Raw genomic sequence first — 24,296 nt, 5'->3', positions numbered from 1 at the left:
GCAAAAGCACCCGAATGGGGTGATGAAAGCTGTTTTGATTTCGTCGGGCCCATACAGACGGATCTGATGATACCCGGAATAAGCGTCTAGAAAAGACAATCTCTCGCATCCTGCAGTCGAGTCGACAATTTGGTCGACGCGAGGGAGAGGGAAATGATCTTTCGGGCAGGCCCGATTGATATGTTTGAAATCAATGCACATACGAAGAGAATTGTCCTTTTTGGGAACCATAACGACATTGGCGAGCCACTCGGAGTGGTATATCTCTCGGATGAACTCTGCTGCAAGGAGTCGAGCCACCTCTTCGCCAATGGCCTTTTTCTTCTGAACGGCGGACCGTCGAAGATGTTCCTTAACAGGTTTTGCCTTTGAATCGACTCTAAGGCGATGCTCAGCCAATCCCCTGGGAACACCTGGCATGTCAGCTGGCTTCCATGCGAAGATGTCCCAGTTCTCACGGAGGAACTGGATGAGCGCTTCTTCCTATTTAGAGTCGAGTGTAGTGGAAATATGGGTCGGAGCTGCATTGGGATCAGTCGGGTGGACGTGAACTGGCTTCGTCTCACCGGACGACTGAAATGCTGACTTTGTGGCGGGCTTCTTTGCCCGCAGTAAATCACTCGGATCTGCGTTCTTCTTGTATCCCTCTAGCTCTATCACTGTTATCTGGTCATCCGCAATCTTTGAGCCTTTCTGGAAACACTCTTCTGCTTTCTTCCGGTTACCAGTGACGGTGATCACGCCTTTGGGGCCAGGCATCTTTAACTTGAGGTACACATAACATGGTCGAGCCATGAAGCGGGCGTAGGATGGTCTTCCCAAGATAGCGTGGTAGGCGCTCTGGAAATCCACGACTTCAAATGTCAGCTTCTCTTTGCGGAAATGCTTCGAGTCGCCGAACACCACATCTAGAGCTATTTGGCCGGGTGACTCAGCCTTCTTTCCTGGGATGACTCCGTGAAAACTCATGTTGCTGGAGCTGAGCCTGGACATCGGAATGCCCATTCCCTTGAGCGTCTCTGCATACAGTATGTTCAACCCGCTGCCGCCATCCATCAATACCTTCGTCAGTCGAGTGCCTTTGATGACCGGGTCAACCACCAGTGCTTGCCTCCCAGGGGTGGCAATATGAGTAGGATGGTCCGACTGATCGAAAGTAATGGGAGTTTGCGACCATCTCAGATAGTTTGGTGTCGCCGGTGCGACCATATTGACTTCTCGGTTGATCACTTTCAGTCGACTTTTGCTCTCTACATCAGCAAAAATCATCAGAGTGGAGTTGACATGAGGGTACTCTCCATCACTGTCCTGCTTGTCCTCAGCCTTGTCCGACTCCTTCTCTTTGTTCTTCGGTTGTTTCCCTTGGAACTGCTGGATTAAGAGCCGGCACTGGCGAGTGGTATGCTTTGGGTAGATGAAGTTACCCTCTTCGTCTTTCTTCGTGTGGATATGACACGGCAGGTCCATCACATCATTACCCTCCTTGTCTTTTACCTTCTTGGGGTTCCAAGATCCTTTGGGCTTCCCTTTAAATTTGCCCTGTGTCACGGCTAGAGCCTCTCCAGGAGCTGCTGGCTCGGCCTTCCGTTTTTGCTTCCGACTGGAGTTTCCTTTATCCGACTGACTTGGCTTGTACTTGCCGCTCTGGAGTCGGTCCTCTTCTTCGCCGTTGGCGTACTTGGTGGCTATTTCCATCATCCGACTCAAGGTCATGTCTCCAGTTCGACCAAACTTCAGGCTCAACTCTCTGTTCTTGACGCCCTCTTTGAAGGCACAAACTGCTTGATGGTCCGACACATTCTCTACAGTGTGATGCAAAGTGATCCACCTCTGGATGTAATCCCTCAGTATTTCACTTGACTTTTGTACACAAACTTGTAGCTCGGTCAATCCAGCAGGTCGCTTGCAAGTTCCCTCAAACGTCCTGACGAACACTCGAGAAAGATCTTCCCAGGTGTAAATGCTGCTGGGAGCTAACTGATTCAACCATGCCCTGGCTGAACCCCCTAGCATAAGTGGCAAATGTTTCATGGCCACCTCATCATTACCGCCACCAATCTGAACAGCCACTCGATAGTCTTCGAGCCAACTGTCGTGGTTCTAAGTCTGACAGTAGAATGGGGGGTAAGTATGGAAAGACAAAGTCCTAGCTATAGAGTAGTTGTACACACGGGTGTTTAGCGAGTTCAGGCCCTTCTCTGAGGAAGTAACAGCCCTACGTCTCGGAGCCCGGAGGCGGTCGACTGATTTCTGTGTATATGAGTTACAGGGGTGCGAACCCTTCTACCAGTGGAGGGGGGTGGCTTATATAGAGGACGCCAGGACCCCAGCCAGCCCACGTAGAGGAGGGTTAAAGTACATTAAGGCTGGGCGTTACTGGTAACGCCCTACATAAAGTGTCATCATGACCATTAAGACTATTCAATTACAGACCGTTTGGATGCATGGTAGATCCTGAACTTCTGATGGTCGAGTGCATCTTCATGGTCAAGTGTCTTCTAGCCAGTCGAGTGGAGTCTCCCTTGGTCGAGTGGAACTTCTCTTGGTTGACTGGAAGGTAGCTTCTTATGATGATGTCCTTGGGCATGGTATCCTAGATAGGTCCATGACCCTACCCTAGGTACATAACCTCATCACCCGAGCCTTAATGTGGGCACGGGTGGCCGAATTAAGGATCGATATCCAAAGTAAAATCACAAATTATGTGTAATCATTCTATGTATCCAAGTACTTTACATCATCAATGCTCGGATTCGCATTGTACAAAACTTTGTTGACCGGCCATCGGCTTCAACCTCCTCGGCCAGTAGCCGGGGAGTGTTTGTCCCACTTTATAAAGCCTTTAGGACGGCAAAGATTTACGGCAAACAAGGCAATCCGGCCATACGGTTTTATAAACAAAGGTACGCAGAGAGACATGTTATATTATTGTTTAACATAAGAAACATCATCCAAAGAAAATAGTCCCGCTACTTGTTCCTTTCTTTGGGTTCTAATGCTAAGCATGATCGTGAAACCTCAGCTCCGATCAATGTGGGAGGAAAATACTGAGGATTTAGTTCGAGGAAAGCTTCCAAACTCTGTGGTCTAGATGAACCCAAATATTCACTTCTGTTGCGACCGTTTATAATCTGAAAGTGGCCCATCATTGGCTTCTACCCCCTTGTTGATGCTATGCAGGGTGTTTCCGAAATAACAAAACAACCCTTAGCTGACGTCTCGGTGCCCGAAGGCGGTTGTGTTGGCGGAAATGAGGCAATCAGATATGCGGGCTTTATAACTTTCACTTAGTCATAGGAGCTTAAAGTTGGGAGGTCAGCAAGACCCCCCCCCCCCCGCTTAGTGTTCGGCAACAGCTGAGGTCAAGCCGTAAACACTTCGGCCAATGTTATGAACGGCCTATCATTTAACATAGTCATCGGATCGCTGACAAGTTTATGCTTATTGTGACAGTCAGTTTTCGGCCTTCTCCACCGAGGTGCTTAACCATGCGAGATGGAAGCACAATCGCAGTGGTTCTCCTTTTGCACACCTAACCGAACAAAACGGAATGTAGGAGGCAAGCACAGGAGCCGGGCAACCCAACTATCGACCGAACACACAATTTGAAACCGATGCATATATAGCAATATCCGAGAATTTTTGCCGAATCTCTAAAGGTGCCCGACGTTGCACTGCGAGACTTACGCGGAAAACACACAAATAGTTGAAAAGTGCCATAGGATTGGAAAACCAAAAAACGTCAGTAAAAACTCGATGTCCGAACTAGATTAATTGTTTGGTGCCAATCAGAAAATTGTCCTTAGAGAAAAAAAATTGTGCTTCTGTCGTGCTTTAACATGACACATCCTATCTCAAGACTTCAAGCGGGTCAGCCTACGGCTTCAACCTCCTATCCCGAAGGCGGAGTACTTTTAGCTAGGCCAGTTTAGCAAACTTTAGCGGCTTTGAGAGGTAAATCCGGCTATTGACCACACGCTCGCGTCGAAAAAAGGAGTGATAGAAAAAAAACTTTGTAACGACTAGGAAGAAGAACACTTATTATAAAACAGCTCACATAAATTTAAGAGCCCCCAAGTTACTTGGGTAAAAGAATTTTATGTATAATGATTGTTTGTACCGAAGTACCTATATCATATTTGTGTCCACCCGAACTTTATACGAGTCTTAACCGACCATCGGCTTCTCCCCCTTCGGTCAAGGACCGAAAAGTGTTATGTACTCCCCCTGTCGAGAATATCGACGGTGTTTTCGATAACCAGGCAATCAAGCCATAAGGCTGTAATAGACAAAGCGCGCTCAAGGAACTTATGCTATATTACTAACAAAGTGTAAGAAGCATCTTCGAAGAAAATAGTACCCCCACCGATACTTTTCTTCGGTTGCTCATTATTATTATGAGACTTTGTGCAATAAATTTTTTGTACTCATGAGTTCCGTTGTGTGCCAACCATTGTTGAAAACAGTAAGGGTACTAGCTTTCGGCTTCACCCAGTCTGAGGTCCGGCTCGGATGAACCGATCGTGACAATCGCAGAGGTGCTCCCTTTACTCCCTAGCTGAACAATCGGGAACGTAGGGGTAAACACAGGAGCAAGGCAACCCAGCTTGCAAATCACTTAAGTCAACATGGTGCATATTGTGGCGTAATACACGAACAAGGAACGAAGCCGTACAAGTATAATCATATGCAAGAGGAAAAGCTCCATCAAGGGAGCCCCCAAATAAACGGGGTATTTGAATATGGGTGTCACAAACAAAGTTATGACAAGGAACTTTGTCACAAACAACTTTGTGCCAAAAAGTATAATGCTTGTTCGAACCGAACAAAATTTAAAACTGAAAGTTTTTTAGCATGAAAGAGACTTAGCTGGTTAATGTGTTCGGCATTGATGACGCGGTCCGAGCTTGATGCGGGACAAGGTTCCAGCCCCCAGGCTGGTCCCAAGGTGGCCGAGCAGAGAGTTCGGCACTCCGAGAAGATGAAGCCCCCAGTCCAGCCGCGGTAATGAAGCAGGTCAGCGCGCCAAGGCGACAACACAATTCGGTCGACGGAGGCGACAACACGGCTCAGTCTGAGTCTATTGGCTGCACAGATAAAATAGTGCAAACCAAAAAGTAATGACAAATACAGATAATAATGTATAAAAAAATTCTTCTACTTATTTAATATAAGTGAAGTAAATAATGAAAGAGATATGGCCTGAGTGTCGAGGTCAATGTCGATGCAGGGCATCGGCGTGACACAGTGAAGGCGTGACAAAGCCCGAATCACAGGTCGGTCCGAGTTCCGGATACGGCGTTCGCCGAACTATGCACGGAAACTGACCGAACCACCACGCGACCGTCGTTAATGCGGCCAACATTTGATAGACCTGTGTATAGATGATGGAACAAAGCAGAGTAATAATTCCTTCGGAAAAATAAACCCAAACAAGCAAAAATTGCTGGGATTAATAGCACCTGGTTTATTTATTGTAGCTGTCCGAAGAAAGGTTACTCCAAAAATTGGGAATCGATCCACACACCCATTGCCTAATGGGTGATGAAGCGAAGGCATGACGATGCTGGCAAAGGTTGGCTTGCCGAGGCAAAGCCTGTGGTCCAGCTAATGTGATGAAGCTGGTCGGCCGGTGACGCCGGAGTCTCTAAGGTAAGTTAATGAAGGGACGACGAAGCCCCCAGTCCAGGCGAGGAGACGGAGCAGGTTGGTGAGGAGATGTGTCAGCCGAGGTGTTGAAGTAGTCCGTCGTGATGGACATCGGCTCGATGAAGCAACAGTTCGGCCATGCCGATGCAGGTCATGGCTTGTGACGTGATCAACGCTGGCTTGATGAAGTGACCATGCGGCGATACCGGTGTGCCCGCTCCGTGTAACCCGTGGGGCGGCGATGTTGGTGAAGATTTATCTTTCGCGATGCCGAACTATTGTTCGGCTGGGCGGGATGATGATCCGAAGAAGTTGAGCTCGGCTCAACAAAGTGATGACGTGTCTAGCGCAGGTCGGCCGCCGTGGAGTGACGTTGTCGGGCCGGTTTGACACCAACGCGATGGTGAAGATCGTATTGCAAAAATACTTTTAATACTAGTAGGGTGTGCTTGAGAATAAAACACAATACCCCATACGAAAACGTACTTCAAAAAGGATGTCTGGAATCCCGTTCATAAAAAAGATGAACTCGGGTCGGATTCGTTCTCGCGCAGAAAACAGATCCGAAAAGTGATGCACTAATCGGAAGGTTTCCGGAGTTCGGACGGTCGGATCGAGCTGAATTTTTGGCAGGTGGTAGATATGGGAATTTTGCAGCCGATCAACGGTTGGATCTTCCAAAGGATGTTCGAGCTAGATGCTGGACACCCCGCTCCAAACTCGTCCAAATTCTCGTCCAGATTCAACAGGGCTCCGATATATCGGAGATTGCCGGAGATTCCTCCATCGGAACTCGACGAAATTTTTGCAGGGTTGTTGTAAACTTAATTCCGCATAATTCCACTGAAGCAATCATTTAGGCGACAGGCGAGGAGGCGGTGGCGGCGGATACGAGTTTGCTATCCAGAAAAACAGCACGGTCGCCCGAGGGCAATGTTGACGTTGAGCCCCCGAGCTCCATGGATGACTCCTCCATGATCTTGATAGAGATCGGAGTTGATGTTGATGAAGGCCCTTATCTGAACATGATGATCGGAGGTAGGGCGCAGTCCTCGGTCAAGCCAAGGTGACCCGTTGAGCTGGTGACGAAGAAACCGACGTCGCAGTTGACCTGCAGTCGAGCCATTGATCCTTTCACCGATCACACAGCGGAACTCTCAATGAAAGCACCAATGTCGGTGTCAAAACCGGCGAAACTCGGATAGGGGGTCCCAAGCTATGCGTCTTAGGATCAATGGTAACATGAACACGGGATTTTACCCAGCTTCGGGCTCTCTTGATGAGATAATACCCTACATGCTGCCTGATTGACTATAATGAGTATAGGGGTTACAAGAGTTGATCTACCTCGAGATCATATGTTGTGGTCTAAACCCTAGAGGTATGATGAGTAATGTCATGATCTATCGACTAGCCTGGCATCGGTTTATATAATGTACCAGAGGCCTAGCATAACAAGAGTCCTAGCCGAATACGCCGGTGGGGAGGAGTCCTTGTCTTGATCACCAAGTCTTGTGGAATCTTCCTTGTATGCAACAACTGTCCGAACTGGCCCATGAGTATATGGCCATGGGGGTCCTCAGCCCAATCTAACTGATCGGGAGACGACGTGGTGAGTACCCCCTAGTCGAGGGCACCGTCACCGGGCGCCTCAAACCGGCCTCAGACACCTAGGCTGCCTGGCACCTCTCATACCCAGCCCAAATACAACGCAGATATGGGGTGGCCTGGGGGCGTCCGCCCCATCGGCATAGCCCAGCCTGGTCCACCCTCACCCCCATAGATATCCCCATATGGAGAACCCTAGATCGAAGTCAACCCATCAGTCCACTCCACTCCCTACTCCGTTCACTTCACTTTGAGTCCCCTTCGATTCTGTTCGATGGTGAGCGATGACAGCGGCGCCGGCTCTGGTGCTGGATCCGGTGGCTCCGACGAGTGGCTGAGCCTGTTGCATGGTGCGCAACCTGGCGATGTGGAGGAGGTCGCCCTCAGCATCGCTTTTGAGACAGTCACTGCTTGAACAAGGCGACAACATCAATACCGATTCCACAACACCTGTCGCCCTTCAACCCAGTGCTGGCTCACATGGGTTGCATGGTTTTGGGGTTTCGGATATGAGCAACGTGGCTGTGGGAGCTAACATATGAGGTGTGCCCGGCCATTGCCCGCGGTGCGGTTGGGCGCGTCCGCGAATGTTTGATGGGCTAGATTTGCTGACCGCAGTTGTAGATGCTCTTAGTCTATGTAAGAGTGAAAGGATGCCTGTTTGGACTAGGACACATGCAGCCTCACTATCAAACGCACGAGTGCAGAAAAGCCTAGATATGGTGTGGCAAAAAGTGCCCTACTAGCGTGGGAGTCTAACGTCACCAATATGACGTCATTGTTAAAAAATAGTGGTGGCATTGGAGCCCACTCCAATAGTATTTTAGATGTTGATGACGTGCCATGTGGCCAATGCCACCACTATAATTTCTCACCTACCGACGTCAAATGTACTATGCACACCACCAAAATTTTGATGCTCAGTGTGCGTGTGGTGATTTGTTAGACGATTCAGAGGACCAGAGACAATGCATGCTTTAGACATAAAATTACCGATGATCCTATTGATGTGATTAATTATTTGTGTAACTTAATTAATTTCAAGGCACATATTCAGAAGGGACAAGGTCGAAAAAGCTTTGAAGAAGCAGCTCAGATGATCAAGAGGGTGCTCCAAGAGGTTTAAGATGAAGACTTGGATGTGCACCAATGTCAAGAAGAACTGGAGGATAATTTAAATTTCAAGATAGCCTAAACTCTTGTTGTGTTACATTTGTATCTTGGTCAAGCTAGCCATGCAAGGCATTGCTTGTGGTTTTGTATCCCGCATCCAAGCGGGGTGTTGTTTTTCTACTGGCTTGACATGGTAGGGGGATCCTGGTGATGACTAGATCATGTGGAGTACCTAATTGGCGGGTTTCTTTTGTTACATTTCCTTTCATGTTTTTGTTTGATCTTTTCTATGTTGTAAACTTTGGCGATTTCTTTAATAAAAATCAACAAGGATGCTCATTGCTTTAAAAAAGTGTGAAGTGCATCCTAGACCCTGGAACTATTTCGGAGTTGTCACATAGGGTCTCAAACTATAAAAAAATGTTATCCACAATGGCGACATCGAGCCTAGGCAGGGCGGGCAGTGGCCTAGGGCGTAGTGGGCTTCTGCTTCGTCTACTATAGATAAAAACACTATTTGACATTGTAGCTAGGTTGTTGGCCTGGGACAACCCTGACTCCGCTACTGGTTATTCAAATCCTCGAAGTGTAATAAGTATGTAGATATGTCACACCTGAAAAATAGTTCGAGGACCTTGATGACACATGTGTTGCACTTTACAAGTTGCTAATTCAATCATGCAACTTTACAAGTTGAAGTTTCTTTATTATAAAAAGAAGCATGAAATCTTGAGACAAAAGGAGAAGCAAATTACTTAACACTGACGAGGAAAAGCGGCATTGAGTAGAACCCTTGTGGTGGAAGTAAGAGAGCCATGGCATAATCTGGATTTACTCAGTGAAGTTGATTTGAATGGCGATTTGGAAATTAAATGTGGAAAATTCACCCTGGGGTCTTTATATTTAATTGACAACTACTGGAATGGTGCATTACAAACACCTTTGGAAACTGGAAATTCCCTTGAAGATCAGGATTATCCTTTGGCTTCTTCACAGGAATAACATCCTAACTAAAAGTAATCTGATCAAAAGGGGATGGATTGGGAATGTCCAGTGCCATTTCTATTATGATAAAGAGACTGTAAATCATCTTTTGTTGAGATGTTCACTGGCAACATTAGTATGCAAGCTATTAGCCGTGCATTGGAACTTGGTAGAACTCCATCCGTCATTTCTGATTTGATTCCAGATTTTCTGATATCTACTTCCCATAAAAATTAGATAGGTCTAATGCTTAGTGTGTGTGTGTGCAGTGATTTGTTGGTTGATTAGGAGGACAAATACAATGCATGCTTTAGGCTGGCCATTGCGCGAGTAACTTAGCTAATAACATAATGCATTCCAAGGCAAATTTGCTTATGTGACAAGTAGTTAATGCGGGAGATAGAGATGTTTGTGGTAACATAATATTTTTATTGTAATATAACGATGCCCCGAGGTAAAATAAATCTACATCTAAATGAATCAAGACTTGCATGATACCACATATATGTTACTATCCATTATGGGGGTTGTAATATAGACAAGTAATATATGCATGTTACACCCCCGAGAGAAACATATGCATGTTACTAGTACAAGTTACTTCTCACTATAACTAGCCTTAGACATAAAATTCCTGATGACCCTCTTGATGTGATTTATTATTTATCCAATTCAATTAATTCGAAGGCATTTCTTCAGAAGGGACAAGGTCGAAAAAGCTTTGAAGAAGCAGCTCGGGTGATCAAGAGCGTGCTCCATCAGTTTATGGTGAAGACTTGGATTGGCACCTATTGGAAATATGCCCTAGAGGCAATAATAAATTGGTTATTATTATATTTCCTTGTTCATGATAATTGTCTATTGTTCATGCTATAATTGTGTTATCCGGAAATCATAATACATGTGTGAATATATAGACCACAACACGTCCCTAGTGAGCCTCTAGTTGACTAGCTCGTTGATCAACAGATAGTCATGGTTTCCTGACTATGGACATTGGATGTCATTCATAACGGGATCACATCATTAGGAGAATGATGTGATGGACAAGACCCAATCCTAAGCATAGCTCAAGATCGTGTAGTTCGTTTTGCTAGAGCTTTTCCAAATGTCAAGTATCATTTCCTTAGACCATGAGATTGTGCAACTCCCGGATACCGTAGGACTGCTTTGGGTGTGCCAAACGTCACAACGTAACTGGGTGACTATAAAGGTGCACTACGGGTATCTCTGAAAGTGTCTGTTGGGTTGGCACGAATCGAGACTGGGATTTGTCACTCCGTATGACGGAGAGGTATCTTTGGGCCCACTCGGTAATGCATCATCATAATGAGCTCAATGTGACCAAGTGTCTGGTCACGGGATCATGCATTACGGTACGAGTAAAGTGACTTGCCGGTAACGAGATTAAACGAGGTATTGGGATACCGACGATCGAATCTCGGGCAAGTAATGTACCGATTGACAAAGGGAATTGTATACGGGATTGATTGAATCCTCAACATTGTGGTTCATCTGATGAGATCATCGAGGAGCATGTGGGAACCAACATGGGTATCCAGATCCCGCTGTTGGTTATTGACCGGAGAGTCGTCTCGGTCATGTCTGCATGTCTCCCGAACCCGTAGGGTCTACACACTTAAGGTTCGGTGACACTAGGGTTGTAAAGATATTAGTATGCAGTAACCCGAAAGTTGTTCGGAGTCCCGGATGAGATCCCGGACATCACGAGGAGTTCCGGAATGGTCCGGAGGTGAAGAATTATATATAGGAAGTCAGGTTTCGGCCATCGGGAAAGTTTCGGGGGTCACCGGTATTGTACCGGGACCACCGAAAGGGTCCCGGGGGTCCAACGGGTGGGCCCACCTATCCCGAAGGGGCCCATGGGCTGAAGTGGGAGGGGAACCAGCCCCTGGTGGGCTGGTGCGCCCCCCTTGCCCCCCCTGCGCCTAGGGTTGGAAACCCTAGGGGTGGGGGCGCCTCCACCTGGCTTGGGGGGCAAGTTTCCCTCCCTGGCCGCCGCCCCCCTGGAGACTGGATCTCCTAGGGCCGGCGCCCCCCTAGGGGGCCTATATAAAGAGGGGGGAGGGAGGGCAGCCGCACCAATGCTCTTGGCGCCTCCCTCTCCCTCTGCACCACCTCTCCCTCTCGTAGAGCTTGGCGAAGCCCTGCCGAGATCGCTGCTGCATCCACCACCATGCCGTCATGCTGCTGGATCTTCATCAACCTCTCCTTCCCCCTTGCTGGATCAAGAAGGAGGAGACGTCTTCCCAACCGTACATGTGTCGAATGCGGAGGTGTTGTCCGTTCAGCACTAGGATCATCGGTGATTTGGATCACGACGAGTACGACTCCCTCAACCCCGTTCTCTTGAACGCTTCCGCTCGCGATCTACAAGGGTATGTAGATGCACTCCTCTCTCTTGTTGCTAGATGAAGTCCATAGATTGATCTTGGTGAAGCGTAGAATTTTTTTATTTTCTGCAAGGTTCTCCAACAGTGGCATCATGAGCTAGGTCTATGTGTAGTTTCTATGCACGAGTAGAACACAAGTCGTTGTGGGCGTTGATTTTGTTCAATATGCTTACCATTACTAGTCCAATCTTGTTTCGACAGTATTGTGGGATGAAGCGGCCCAGACCGACCTTACACGTACACTTACGTTAGACAGGTTCCACCGACTAACATGCACTTGTTGCATAAGGTGGCTAGCGGGTGCCAGTCTCTCCCACTTTAGTCGGATCAGATTCGATGAAAAGGGTCCCTATGAAGGGTAAATAGCAATTGGCATATCACGTTGTGGTTTTTGCGTAGGTAAGAAACGTTCTTGCTAGAAACCCATAGCAGCCACGTAAAACATGCAAACAACAATTAGAGGACGTCTAACTTGTTTTTGCACGGTATGCTATGTGATGTGATATGGCCAAAAGAATGTGATGAATGATATGTGATGTATGAGATTGATCATGTTCTTGTAATAGGAATCACGACTTGCATGTCGATGAGTATGACAACCGGCAGAAGCCATAGGAGTTGTCTTAATTTATTGTATGACTTGCGTGTCATTGAACAACACCATGTAATTACTTTACTTTATTGCTAAACCATTAGACATAGTAGTAGAAGTAATAGTTGGCGAGACAACTTCATGGAGACACGATGATGGAGATCATGATGATGGAGATCATGAGTGTCATGCCGGTGACGATGATGATCATGGAGCCCCGAAGATGGAGATCAAAATGAGCAAAATGATATTGGCCATATCATGTCACTTTTTTGATTGCATGTGATGTTTATCATGTTTATGCATCTTATTTGCTGAGAACGATGGTAGTAAATAAGATGATCCCTCATTAAAATTTCAAGAAAGTGTTCCCCCTAACTATGCACCGTTGCGAAAGTTCGTTGTTTCAAAGCACCACGCGATGATCGGGTGTGATAGATTCTAACGTTCACATACAACGGGTGTAAGCTAGATTTACACACGCGAAACACTTAGGTTGACTTGACGAGCCTGGCATGTACATACATGGCCTCGGAACACAAGAGACCGAAAGGTCGAGCATGAGTCATATGGTAGATACGATCAACATGAAGATGTTCACCGATGATAACTAGTCCATCTCACGCGATGATCGGACACGGCCTAGTTGACTCGGATCATGTAATCACTTAGATGACTAGAGGGATGTCTATCTGAGTGGGAGTTCATAAGATGAACTTAATTATCCTGAATATAGTCAAAAGGTCTTTGCAAATTATGTCGTAGCTCGCATTTTAGTTCTACCATTTTAGATATGTTCCTAGAGAAAATTTAGTTGAAAGTTGATAGTAGCAATTATGCGGACTGGGTCCGTAAACTGAGGATTGTCCTCATTGCTGCGTAGAAGGCTTATGTCCTTAATGCACTGCTCGGTGTGCTAAACCTCGAACGTCGTATGTGGATGTTGCGAGCATCTGACATACATGTTTTTGATAACTACGTGATAGTTCAGTAATGTTAAACGGTTTAAAATTGAGGCACCAAAGACGATTTCAAAACGTCGCGGAACATATGAGATGTTTCGAGGGCTGAAATTGGGATTTCAGGCTCGTGCCCACGTCAAGAGGTATAAGACCTCCGACGATTTTTCTTAGCCTGCAAACTAAGGGAGAAAAGCTCAATCGTTGAGCTTGTGCTCAGATTGTCTGAGTACAACAATCACTTGAATCGAGTGGGAGTTGATCTTCCAGATGTGATAGTGATGTTTCTCCAAAGTCATTGCCACCAAGCTGCTAGAGCTTCGTGATGAACTATAACATATCAGGGATAGATATGATGATCCTTGAAATATTCGCGATGTTTGACGCCGCGAAAGTAGTAATCAAGTAGGAGCATCAATTGTTGATGGTTGGTGAAACCACTAGTTTCAAGAAGGGCAAGGGCAAGAAGGAATACTTCATAAAATGGCAAATCAGTTGCTGCTCTAGTGAAGAAACCCAAGGTTGAACCAAACCCGAGACTAAGTGCTTCTGTAATAAGGGGAACGGTCACTGGAGCAGAATTACCCTAGGTACTTGGTAGGTAAGAAGGCATGCAAGGTCGATAGAAGTATATTGGATATACATGTGTACTCTACTAGTACTCCTCGTAGCACCATGGTAATAGATACCGGTTCGGTTGCTAAGTGTTAGTAACTCGAAATAAAAGGCTACGGAATAAAAGGAGACTAGCTAAAGGCGAGGTGACGATATGTGTTGGAAATATTTCCAAGGTTGATGTGATCAAACATCGCACGCTCCCTCTACCATCGGGATCAGTGTTAAACCTAAATAATTGTTATTTGGTATTTGCGTTGAGCATAGACATGATTGGATTATGTCTATCGCAATACGGTTATTCATTTAAGGAGAATAATGGTTACTCTGTTTATTTGAATAATACCTTCAATGGTGTTGCACCTAAAATGAATGGTTTATTGAATCTTGATCATAGTAATACACATGTTCATGCCAAAAGATATAAGGTAGTAAGGATAGTACCACCTACTTGTGGCACTGCCATGTAAGTCATATTGGTATAAAACCCATAAGAAGCTCCATGTTGATGGATCTTTGGACTCACTCGTTTTTGAAAAGTTTGAGACATGCGAACCATGTCTATTGGTATGTACGCATGAAGAAACTCCATGCAGATGGATCGTTTGGACTCACTTGATTTTGAATCACTTGAGACATGCAAATCATACCACATGGGCAAGATGACTGAAAAGCCTCGTTTTCAGTAAGATGGAACAAGAAAGCAACTTGTTGGAAGTAACACATTTTTTATGTGTGCAGTCCAATGAGTGCTGAGGCATGCAGTGGATATCGTTATGTTCTTACTTCACAGATGATTTGAGTAGATGTTGAGTATATTTACTTGATGAAACACAAGTCTAAATTATTGAAAGGTTCAAGTAATTTCAGAGTGAAGTTGAAGATCTTCGTGACAAGAGGATAAAATGTCTATGATATGATCATAGAGATGAATATCTGAGTTACGAGTTTGGTACACAGTTGAGACATTGTGGAAATTATTTCACAACTAACACCGCCTGGAACACCATAGTGTGATGGTGTGTCCGAACATCATAGATGCACCCTATTGAATATGGGGCATACCATGATGTCTCTTATCGAATTACCACTATCGTTCATGGGTTAGGCATTAGAGACAACCGCATTCACTTTAAATAGGGCACCACGTAATTCAGTTGAGATGACACCGTATGAACTATGGTTTAGAGAAACCTAAGTTGACGTTTCTTAAAAGTTTGGGGCTGCGACGCTTATGTGAAAAAAGGTTTCAGGCTGATAAGCTCGAACCCAAAGCGGATAAATGCATCTTCATAGGACACCCAAAACAGTTGGGTATACCTCCAGTCTCAGTTCCGGAAGCAAAAAGGATTGTTTCTAGAATCAGGTCCTTTCTCGAGGAAAAGTTTCTCTCGAAAGAATTGAAGATAGAACTTGATGAGGTTGTCGAACCCTCACTTCAACCGGAGAGTAGTGCAACACAGAAAGATGTTTCTGTGGAATCTACGACTGTTGAAGAGGAAGCTAATGATAGTGATCATGAAGCTTCGGATCAAGTTGTTATCAAACCTCGTAGGTCGATAAGGATATGTACTACTCCTGAGTGGTACGGTGATCCTGTCTTAGAGGTCATGTTGTTGGACAACAATGAACCTACGAGCTATGGAGAAGCGATGGTGGGCCCATATTCTGACAAATGGTTAGAAGCCATGAAATCCGAGATAGGATCCATGTATCAGAACAAAGCATGGACTTTGGTGGACTTGCCCGATGATCGGCAAGCCATTGAGATAAATGGATCTTTAAGAAGAAGACGGACGTGGACGGTAATGTCACCGTCGATGAAGCTCGACTTGTGGTGAAGAGTTTTTCACAAGTTCAAGGAGTTGACTACGATGAGATTTTCTCATCCGTAGCGATGCTTAAGTCCATTGGAATCATGTTATCATTAGTTGCATTTATGAAATCCGGCAGATGGATGTCAAAAACAAGTTTCCTTACAAATTTTCGTAAGGAAAGGTTGTATGTGATAAAATCAGAAAGGTTTTGTTGATCCTAAGGATGCTAAAAGGTATGATAGCTCCAGCGATCCTTCCATGGACTAGAGCAAGCATCTCGGAGTCAGAATATACACTTTGATGGAGTGATCAAAGTTTTTGGGTTTATACAAAATTTGTTATAAACTTGTATTTACAATAAAGTGAGTGCGAGCACTACAACATTTCTGACAAGTATATGTGAATGACATATTGTTGATCCGAAATGATGTAAAATTTCTGGAAAGCATAAAGGGTTGTTTGAAAGGAGTTTTTCAAAGGAAGACCTGGAAAGTTGCTTACATATTGGGCATCAAGATCTATAGAGATAGATCAAGACGCCTGATGATACTTTCAAAAGAACACACACCTTTGACATGATTTTGAAGGAGTTCAAAATAGGTCAGTCAAAGAAGGAGTTCTTACCTGAGTTATACGGTGTGAAGTTGAGTAAGACTCAAAGCTTGACTGGGGCAGAAGAAAGAGGAAGGATGAAGGTCGTCCCCTATGCTTTTGTCATAGGCTCTATACGGTATGCCATGCTGAGTACCGCACCTGATGTGTGCCTTGCCACATGTCTGGCAAGAGGGTACAAAGGTGATCCAGGAGTGGATCACTAGATAGCGGTCAAAATTATCCTTAGAGGAATAAGGAAATGTTTCTCGGTTATGGAGGTGATAAAGAGTTCGACGTAAAGAGTTACGTCGATGCAAGCTTAACACCTATCCGGATAGCTCTGAGTAGAGATACCGGATACATACAATGGAGCAACAATTTGGAATAGCTCCAAGTGGAACGTGGTAGCAGCATCTACGATATGACATAAGGTTTTTGCAAAATACATAGGGATCTGAATGTTGCAGACCCGTTGACTACAACCTCTCTCACAAGCATAACATGATCAAACCCAGAACTCATTGAGTGTTAATCACATAGTGATGTGAACTAGATTGTTGACTCTAGTAAACTCTTTGGATGTTAGTCACATGGTGATGTGACCTATGAGTGTTAATCACATGGTGATGTGAACTAGATTATTGACTCTAGTGCAAGTGGGAGACTGTTGGAAATATGCCCTAGAGGCAATAATAAATTGGTTATTATTATATTTCCTTGTTCATGATAATTGTCTATTGTTCATGCTATAATTGTGTTATCCGGAAATCATAATACATGTGTGAATATATAGACCACAACACGTCCCTAGTGAGCCTCTAGTTGACTAGCTCGTTGATCAACAGATAATCATGGTTTCCTGACTATGGACATTGGATGTCATTGATAACGGGTTCACATCATTAGGAGAATGATGTGATGGACAAGACCCAATCCTAAGCATAGCTCAAGATCGTGTAGTTCGTTTTGCTAGAGCTTTTCCAAATGTCAAGTATCATTTCCTTAGACCATGAGATTGTGCAACTCCCGGATACCTTTGGAGTGCTTTGGGTGTGCCAAACGTCACAACGTAACTGGGTGACTATAAAGGTGCACTACGGGTATCTCCGAAAGTGTCTGTTGGGTTGGTACGAATCGAGACTGGGATTTGTCACTCCGTATGACGGAGAGGTATCTCTGGGCCCACTCGATAATGCATCATCATAATGAGATCAATGTGACCAAGTGTCTGGTCACGGGATCATGCATTACGGTACGAGTAAAGTTACTTGCCAGTAACGAGATTAAACGAGGTATTGGGATACCGACGATCGAATCTCGGGCAAGTAACGTACCGATTGACAAAGGGAATTGTATACAAGATTGATTGAATCCTCGACATCGTGGTTCATCCAATGAGATCATCGAGGAGCATGTGGGAACCAACATGGGTATCCATATCCCGCTGTTGGTTATTGACCGGAGAGTCGTCTCGGTCATGTCTGCATGTCTCCCGAACCCGTAGGGTCTACACACTTAAGGTTCGGTGACGCTAGGATTGTAAAGATATTCGTATGTAGTAACCCGAAAGTTGTTCGGAGTCCCGGATGAGATCCCGGACGTCACGAGGAGTTCCAGAATGGTCCGGAGGTGAAGAATTGTATATAGGAAGTCAGGTTTCGGCCATCGGGAAAGTTTCGGGGGTCACCGGTATTGTACCGGGACCACCGGAAGGGTCCCGGGGGTCCACCGGGTGGGGCCACCTATCCCGAAGGGCCCCATGGGCTGAAGTGGGAGGGGAACCAGCCCCTGGTGGGCTGGTGCGCCCCCTCCTTGGGCCCCCCTTGCGCCTAGGGTTGGAAACCCTAGGTATGGGGGCGCCTCCACCTGGCTTGGGGGGCAAGTTTCCCCCCTGGCCGCCGCCCCCCTGGAGATTGGATCTCCTAGGGCCGGCGCCCCCCTAGGGGGCCTATATAAAGAGGGGGAGGGAGGGCAGCCGCACCAATGCTCTTGGCGCCTCCCTCTCCCTCTGCACCACCTCTCCCTCTCGTAGAGCTTGGCGAAGCCATGCCGAGATCGCTGCTGCATCCACCACCACGCCGTCGTGCTGCTGGATCTTCATCAACCTCTCCTTCCCCCTTGCTGGATCAAGAAGGAGGAGACGTCTTCCCAACCGTACGTGTGTTGAACGCGGAGGTGCTGTCCGTTCAGCACTAGGATCATCGGTGATTTGGATCACGACGAGTACGACTCCCTCGACCCCGTTCTCTTGAACGCTTCCGCTCGCGATCTACAAGGGTATGTAGATGCACTCCTTTCTCTCGTTGCTAGATGAACTCCATAGATTGATCTTGGTGAAGCGTAGAAATTTTTTATTTTCTGCAACATTCTCCAACAGCACCGATATCAAGAATTGTTGTAAACTATTGTGGTGTTGTGTTTGTATCTTGGCCAGGCTAGCCATCCAGGGCTATGCTCGTGGTTTTGTATCTTGCTATCTTGCAGCCAGGCAGGGTGTTGTTTTTCTGCTGGTTTGATGTGGTAGAGGATCCTGGTGATTACTAGATCATGTGTAGTGCGTAATCGTTGGGTTTCTTTTGTTTGACGGTTTCTACAATAAAAACCAACTAGGAGACTCGTTGCTTCAAAACAAAGCGAAGTGAATCCTAGACCTTGGATCTATTTCAGAGTTGTTACATAGAGTCTTAAACGGAAAATTTAAATTTCGAGGTTGTTGTAAACATTGTAGTGTTACATTTGTATCTTGTCCAGGCTAGCTATGTAGGGCTATGCTCGTGGTTTTGTATCTTGCTATCTTGCAGCCAGGCAGGGTGTTGTTTTTCTGCTGGTTTGATGTGGTAGGGGATCTTTGGTGATGACTAGATCATGTGTAGTGTGTAATCGTTGGGTTTCTTTTGTTACATTTCATTTCATGTTTTTTGTTTGATCTTTTCTGCTTTGTAAACTTTGATAATTTCTACAATAAAAACCAATTAGGAGACTTGTTGCTTCAAAACAGAGCGAAGTCAATCCTAGACCTTGGATCTATTCCAGAGTTGTCACATAGAGTCTTAAACTATAAAAAATGCTATCCACAATGGCGGCATCGGGCCCAGGAAAGGGGGGCAGTGGCCTAGGCCATAGTGGGCTTCCGCTTCGTTTACTATAGATAAAAACACTATTTCACATTGTAGCTAGATTGTTGGTCTGGGACAACTCTGACTCCGCTACTAGTTATTCAGATCCTCAAAGTGTAATAATTATGTCGATACATCACACCTCGAAAATAGTTTGAGGACCTTGATGGCAAACATGTTGCATTTTGAGGACCACTCGAGGATCTTAATTTAATTTTTCGCGGGGTAATACGTGTTGGCCGTTAAGGGGACTGGTCGCGGATGAAATTGCCATAGGGCGAGGTTAACACCAATTGAATAGGCAGGCCCGCGCGTGCAAGTTGCCATGTGAATACATGATCACCCAGAAACTAAACTGATGAACATCGTCTCCACACTGTACTACGTTAAACCGATACGGCTGCCTCCTTTTTTTTCGAGAGTACAACCTAGGCGTGCCATATTTTTATAGAAGACATAAATCAAGTATAAGAAAGTACAACTTGTTGCGAATAACAATTGTGACAAAAACTCCACACCAAGTTAATCAAAAGATTAGCCATCACAACTAATACAAACACAACACAAAGTAGCCTGCCCTAAACAGATTTACAAACCACGCCTCGGCCACCATCGGTTATCCCAATGAGGAACAACTTCCATCGAACTTTCCTCGTCGATGCATCAACCATCCTTGAATGCCTAAGAAGAGACGACGAGCGATAACTGGGTTTCGTTGGACCCGAGAAAACAATCATCTTGGACTCACTGGCAGCTGTGTGCATAGCGCCCACGAAGATCTGCTCTAACCAGCAACAAGCACCGGAGAACCACATCATACAGGACCTCAAGCCACGTCTCCTTCTCATGTGCCCATGGCTTCGCTTGGATTCCGGTTGCCTAGTAGAGATCGATCTCCCGAGCCTCGCGTGCAGTACGGAGTACCGGACGGGCACTGCAAGTCGCAAGAGAAAATGTGGCTGGCCCAAGTTTCGCGTCAGAATTGGCGCTGGCTCTGAATTCTGGCAGGAAAAACAGTGCGCTCGTGCGCTCCGGATAATGGAATTCTGCACGGGCGCACGTGGTAATAGTGCGCTCGCGCTGCAGCCAACATCATGCCCGGCCGGAGGGGAACGACTTGGAATGTTTCAAATATATTCAGGCCTGCTGGAACGGATCGAAAATTCGAAATGTAGCAGGCGGCACCGAGAGCGATGGACCGTACGTGCGTGCGTATTCTTCTTCCTTCGGTCGTTGGCGGCACGGTGGCACAGTGGTGTAGTAGAATCGTACGCTGCTTTTCTACAACAACCACGACTAGTAGAGTACTGTACGTACCAGTAGAGCCGTCGACGACCATGTGCGCAGGCGCAGCTGCCTCTTTTATCACCCCATTTACTTTGACTCGTGGGCTCATGGCTCAAGGCTCGGCCTTTGTACATACTTTCGATTATAATTTGAAGGAAACCCATTTGGACCGTATTTTACCCGGATCATGACCACCCGGGCAGGCAAACGTGCGTGGTTTCGTTGAAAGCGACAAACTGGTCTTTTATCTAACGGGCAAACTAGTTGGAAACGTAGGTGATGGATGAAAATGCGTGGTTTTGTTCGGGTCATACGTGGATCGGTTAGTCAGAGCAGCGACCCCGCAAAGAGGCGTCGCTCTCGTGGTTGAAAAAGCTGGTGAGCCGTAGCATCACGTCCACCAGCTTTCTTGGACGCCATCTATGATGCGAGGTTATCACGCTTAAGCATGTGCACAAGTTTGACCGCCTTCATTGTTAGTACTAGTATGTTAACCATGCATCGACCGGCGGGAGCAAGTTAACCTGGCCAAGAATTGACCGAAGGTTGCTGCTTTTGCTTCCATGGGATGAGAATATGCTACAGCTATGTAGCGGCTCTATAGCACTTTTGTGCACTTTTTTTGTTGCCGGAAATACTAGCACTTTGGCGTTGCTACTTTAACCCTGCTCCGGTCGTTCGATCCAAGTTGTTCTGGTTGTGCATACACTGTCGGAATGTAGACTAGTAGAGCTTCACCACTCACAAACTTAATCATGCACCGGTATTTAGTATGCGGGAAATATGGTAGCGAATGTGGATGTATACAAGGTTAAACAGGTTAAAAAAAAAGTGAGCTAAAATTGCCACGGCTGATCCGATCCGATCCGGTTCAAAACTGCAGCAGACGGTACGTTGCCATTTGATCTGAGGCCACACTATTTACAAACAACACCAGAAAGGAAAAACCAAAACAAGCGGACGGAGCAAAACCCAGATACGAGTACATCACCAGTGAGAAATCAAGCTACTACTGCTCTAACAGGCTACTACATAGTACAGTTGGTGTTCATCCTAACTCAAGCACCACTCCATGGATCCATCCTTTGGAGAGAAACAGAAAAACAAGAAGCCTCTCCATGGATCACACGATGCACACGGACGGATCTGAGCAAGAAAGCTAGTAGCCCATGCATGGAGGAGACCAAGCTCTGATCACGGTGGCCGGGGAGGAGAGATCGAGAGCAGACGGCGTGTAGGTTGTCAGCTAGGTGGCGTCGGCGGCCTCGGGGCACTCGAGGATGCACTCGAGGCGCGGGCGCCAGGCGTCGGCGCGCGGCGGCTTGTCGTCGTCGGCCCGGGCGTTGCCCATCTGGCGGAGCACGTCCTCGAGGCGCTGCTCGCCGCTCTTGAGCTGCGCCATGAGCCACTCCAGCTCCGCCCTCGTCAGGACCACTTTCACCTTCATCCCGGCCGCCGGCGACGCGGACGCCGGGACCTCCTCCTCCTCCTCCTCCTCGTCTTCCTCCTGCAGCAGCACCTGGCCGATGCTCCTGAGCTCCTCCTGCTCCTCCCTCTCCTCCGGCGCCACCCGCTCGCCGTGGCCGTGCCGCCGCCGCATCTCGCGCTGCTGCTGCGTAGACGCCTTGTTCAGGCAGTTGCCCATGGCGACAAGGTGGTGGGGCAGACAGAGTAGCTTTGGTAAGTGGCTCGCTTTTGCTAAGAGGTGGCAGGAGCGCAGGCGCGGGGTGTTATATAACGACCAGGCACGAGGGTGGCCGTAGCCAGCCACTAGCTCGGAAGGAAGCATTGGGTTGGTGCGTGGTGTGCGGGCACCGTGGGGCCCACGAAGGGCAACGAAAGCTGCATGCACATGGTGGGGTCCGGGCCGGGGTCGCGGGATAGGTGTGGTGTGGTGTGGTGCGGCCTCTGTGTGGTGTGGTTCGGGTTCGGTGCGTGGCCCCTCAACAGCAGGCAGAGGCCCTTTTGCCTTCGCTTTTGCCGCTGCTTCCTCCTCTCTGCTTTTCGGTCTGGTTTGGTCGGTCGCATGTGTGCGTGCTTGCCAAAGCTAGGAGCGGGACAGACAGTCACTGGTGACGAGATCTCCGGGCATGTGGGCTCGCGGTGCCCTTGCCGGGCCACCGGCATGATGCGGCCAGCGAGCGTGCCGGTGGCATCATGCATGGCATGGCATGGCATGCTTCCGACGCACGCGTGCGCGGCGGGCCTCGACCGCGACCACGGATCGGCGCACGGCACCGTGGCCGGGTGGACCGTATCGGCACCGTATCTGCCGGCTGTCATCGATCGATCATGCACCAATGCACGGCCCTACGCCGGGGCCCCTCGCGCGCTACGTCCGCGCAACCGTCCAGAGCAGCAGGTTCGATCAAATCTGGATACTGGGCTGTTGTTTGATGCCAACGGTTTGTGGTAAAGGTTTATGTTTCCTCGCGCCGCAGCCCCGCAGCCACATAATTTGGACACTGATATCATATCATAGGCAAGGATGACGCCTCCGTCGACATGCAGGTCGCTAGCAGTGGTACGTGGCGGTGGCGTGCTGGATAGGGCCCATGGCCGTAGGGGAGGGACGCCGAGCGACGCGGGGCTAGCTACTGCACGTGAACACGCACCGATACAAGGGCCCGTGCACCTTCCATTTGTGCGTATCGGTCTGGCTCGACTCGAGCGTGCTCACGGGCGCGCATAATGTGCCACCTACTCCTATATAATGTTGTACTCCTATTTTGCTATATGATCGGTATACGAGAGCCAATGGAGCGACACGAACGCGAGATTCCATGTCGGATAAGATGCCAAAGTTGGTCGATCCGGCCGTGTGGACGACTTAACAATGGCGGCAGCCGGCAGGCTGCAGGATCCGCGCTTGTCAGTGCAAAGAACAGGAGCAAAGGGCAGTACAATTCGTACTTGTATACAAGGGTGGGTATTAATTCCTTATCCTGTTATCCAGTTAAATTGAACTCACAGATCTGAGTCTTTTCCTCTCCGGATACGCGACTAGAACCCCAGCCGCCTTCCGAAGACTTCGTTCATTGGAGGTGAGAGGGGTTACTGAATCTACGTGTGTGGATCGTGGGTCATATGCCCTAGTAGCTTAAATTTTTGGGTTGTTCATCGTGTTACCTTCGACAGCGATGATGGCAATGCTGAATAAAAAAAGTTTCAAATTCTTTCCCAACGAAGCAATTGATCCTATCATTAGGGATGGATTTGAAAATCAATCAATTCAAGCAAGCATGGCGTTTGCTTTAGCATATGCGCGGAGCTTGGAAGGTACTACAGAAGTGAATGCAGATTGTGGTCTGCTTCGGCGACATTTGCAAGATAGTGGATCGCGTGCTGGGTTCGTGGTTCGTGGCTGGCAGGTATAGCTTTCTCTTCCGATGTCTTAGTCGTGGCAGGGTGCCAGGTCCGGAGTTTGATGACGTGTTTGAGGTGTTCCGGTCGAATTCGTTCAACGGCAATGACTTCGTCTTTGGTGAACCTCATTGGAGGTCCACGAGATGATCCGTCATTTTTTTTCTTCGGTGGCCGTTGTGATG

At 47.3% G+C, this 24,296-nt stretch overlaps 1 protein-coding gene across 1 annotated transcript; it reads right to left on the bottom strand.

The window, feature by feature from the left end:
• Positions 1–21,566: 21,566 nt before the first annotated feature.
• Positions 21,567–22,464, bottom strand: LOC119341462. Its single transcript, XM_037613333.1, has one exon. The coding sequence runs from the start codon at positions 22,391–22,393 to the stop codon at positions 21,995–21,997; it is 399 nt and encodes a 132-aa protein (XP_037469230.1). The 5' UTR covers positions 22,394–22,464; the 3' UTR covers positions 21,567–21,994.
• Between the last annotated feature and the right edge of the window lie 1,832 nt (positions 22,465–24,296).

Source organism: Triticum dicoccoides, chromosome 7B (genome assembly GCF_002162155.2).
Source record: "Triticum dicoccoides isolate Atlit2015 ecotype Zavitan chromosome 7B, WEW_v2.0, whole genome shotgun sequence".
NCBI classification, from domain to species: domain Eukaryota; kingdom Viridiplantae; phylum Streptophyta; class Magnoliopsida; order Poales; family Poaceae; genus Triticum; species Triticum dicoccoides.
Note: the sequence above shows the minus strand (reverse complement) of the source record. Positions and strands in the feature narration are given on the sequence as shown.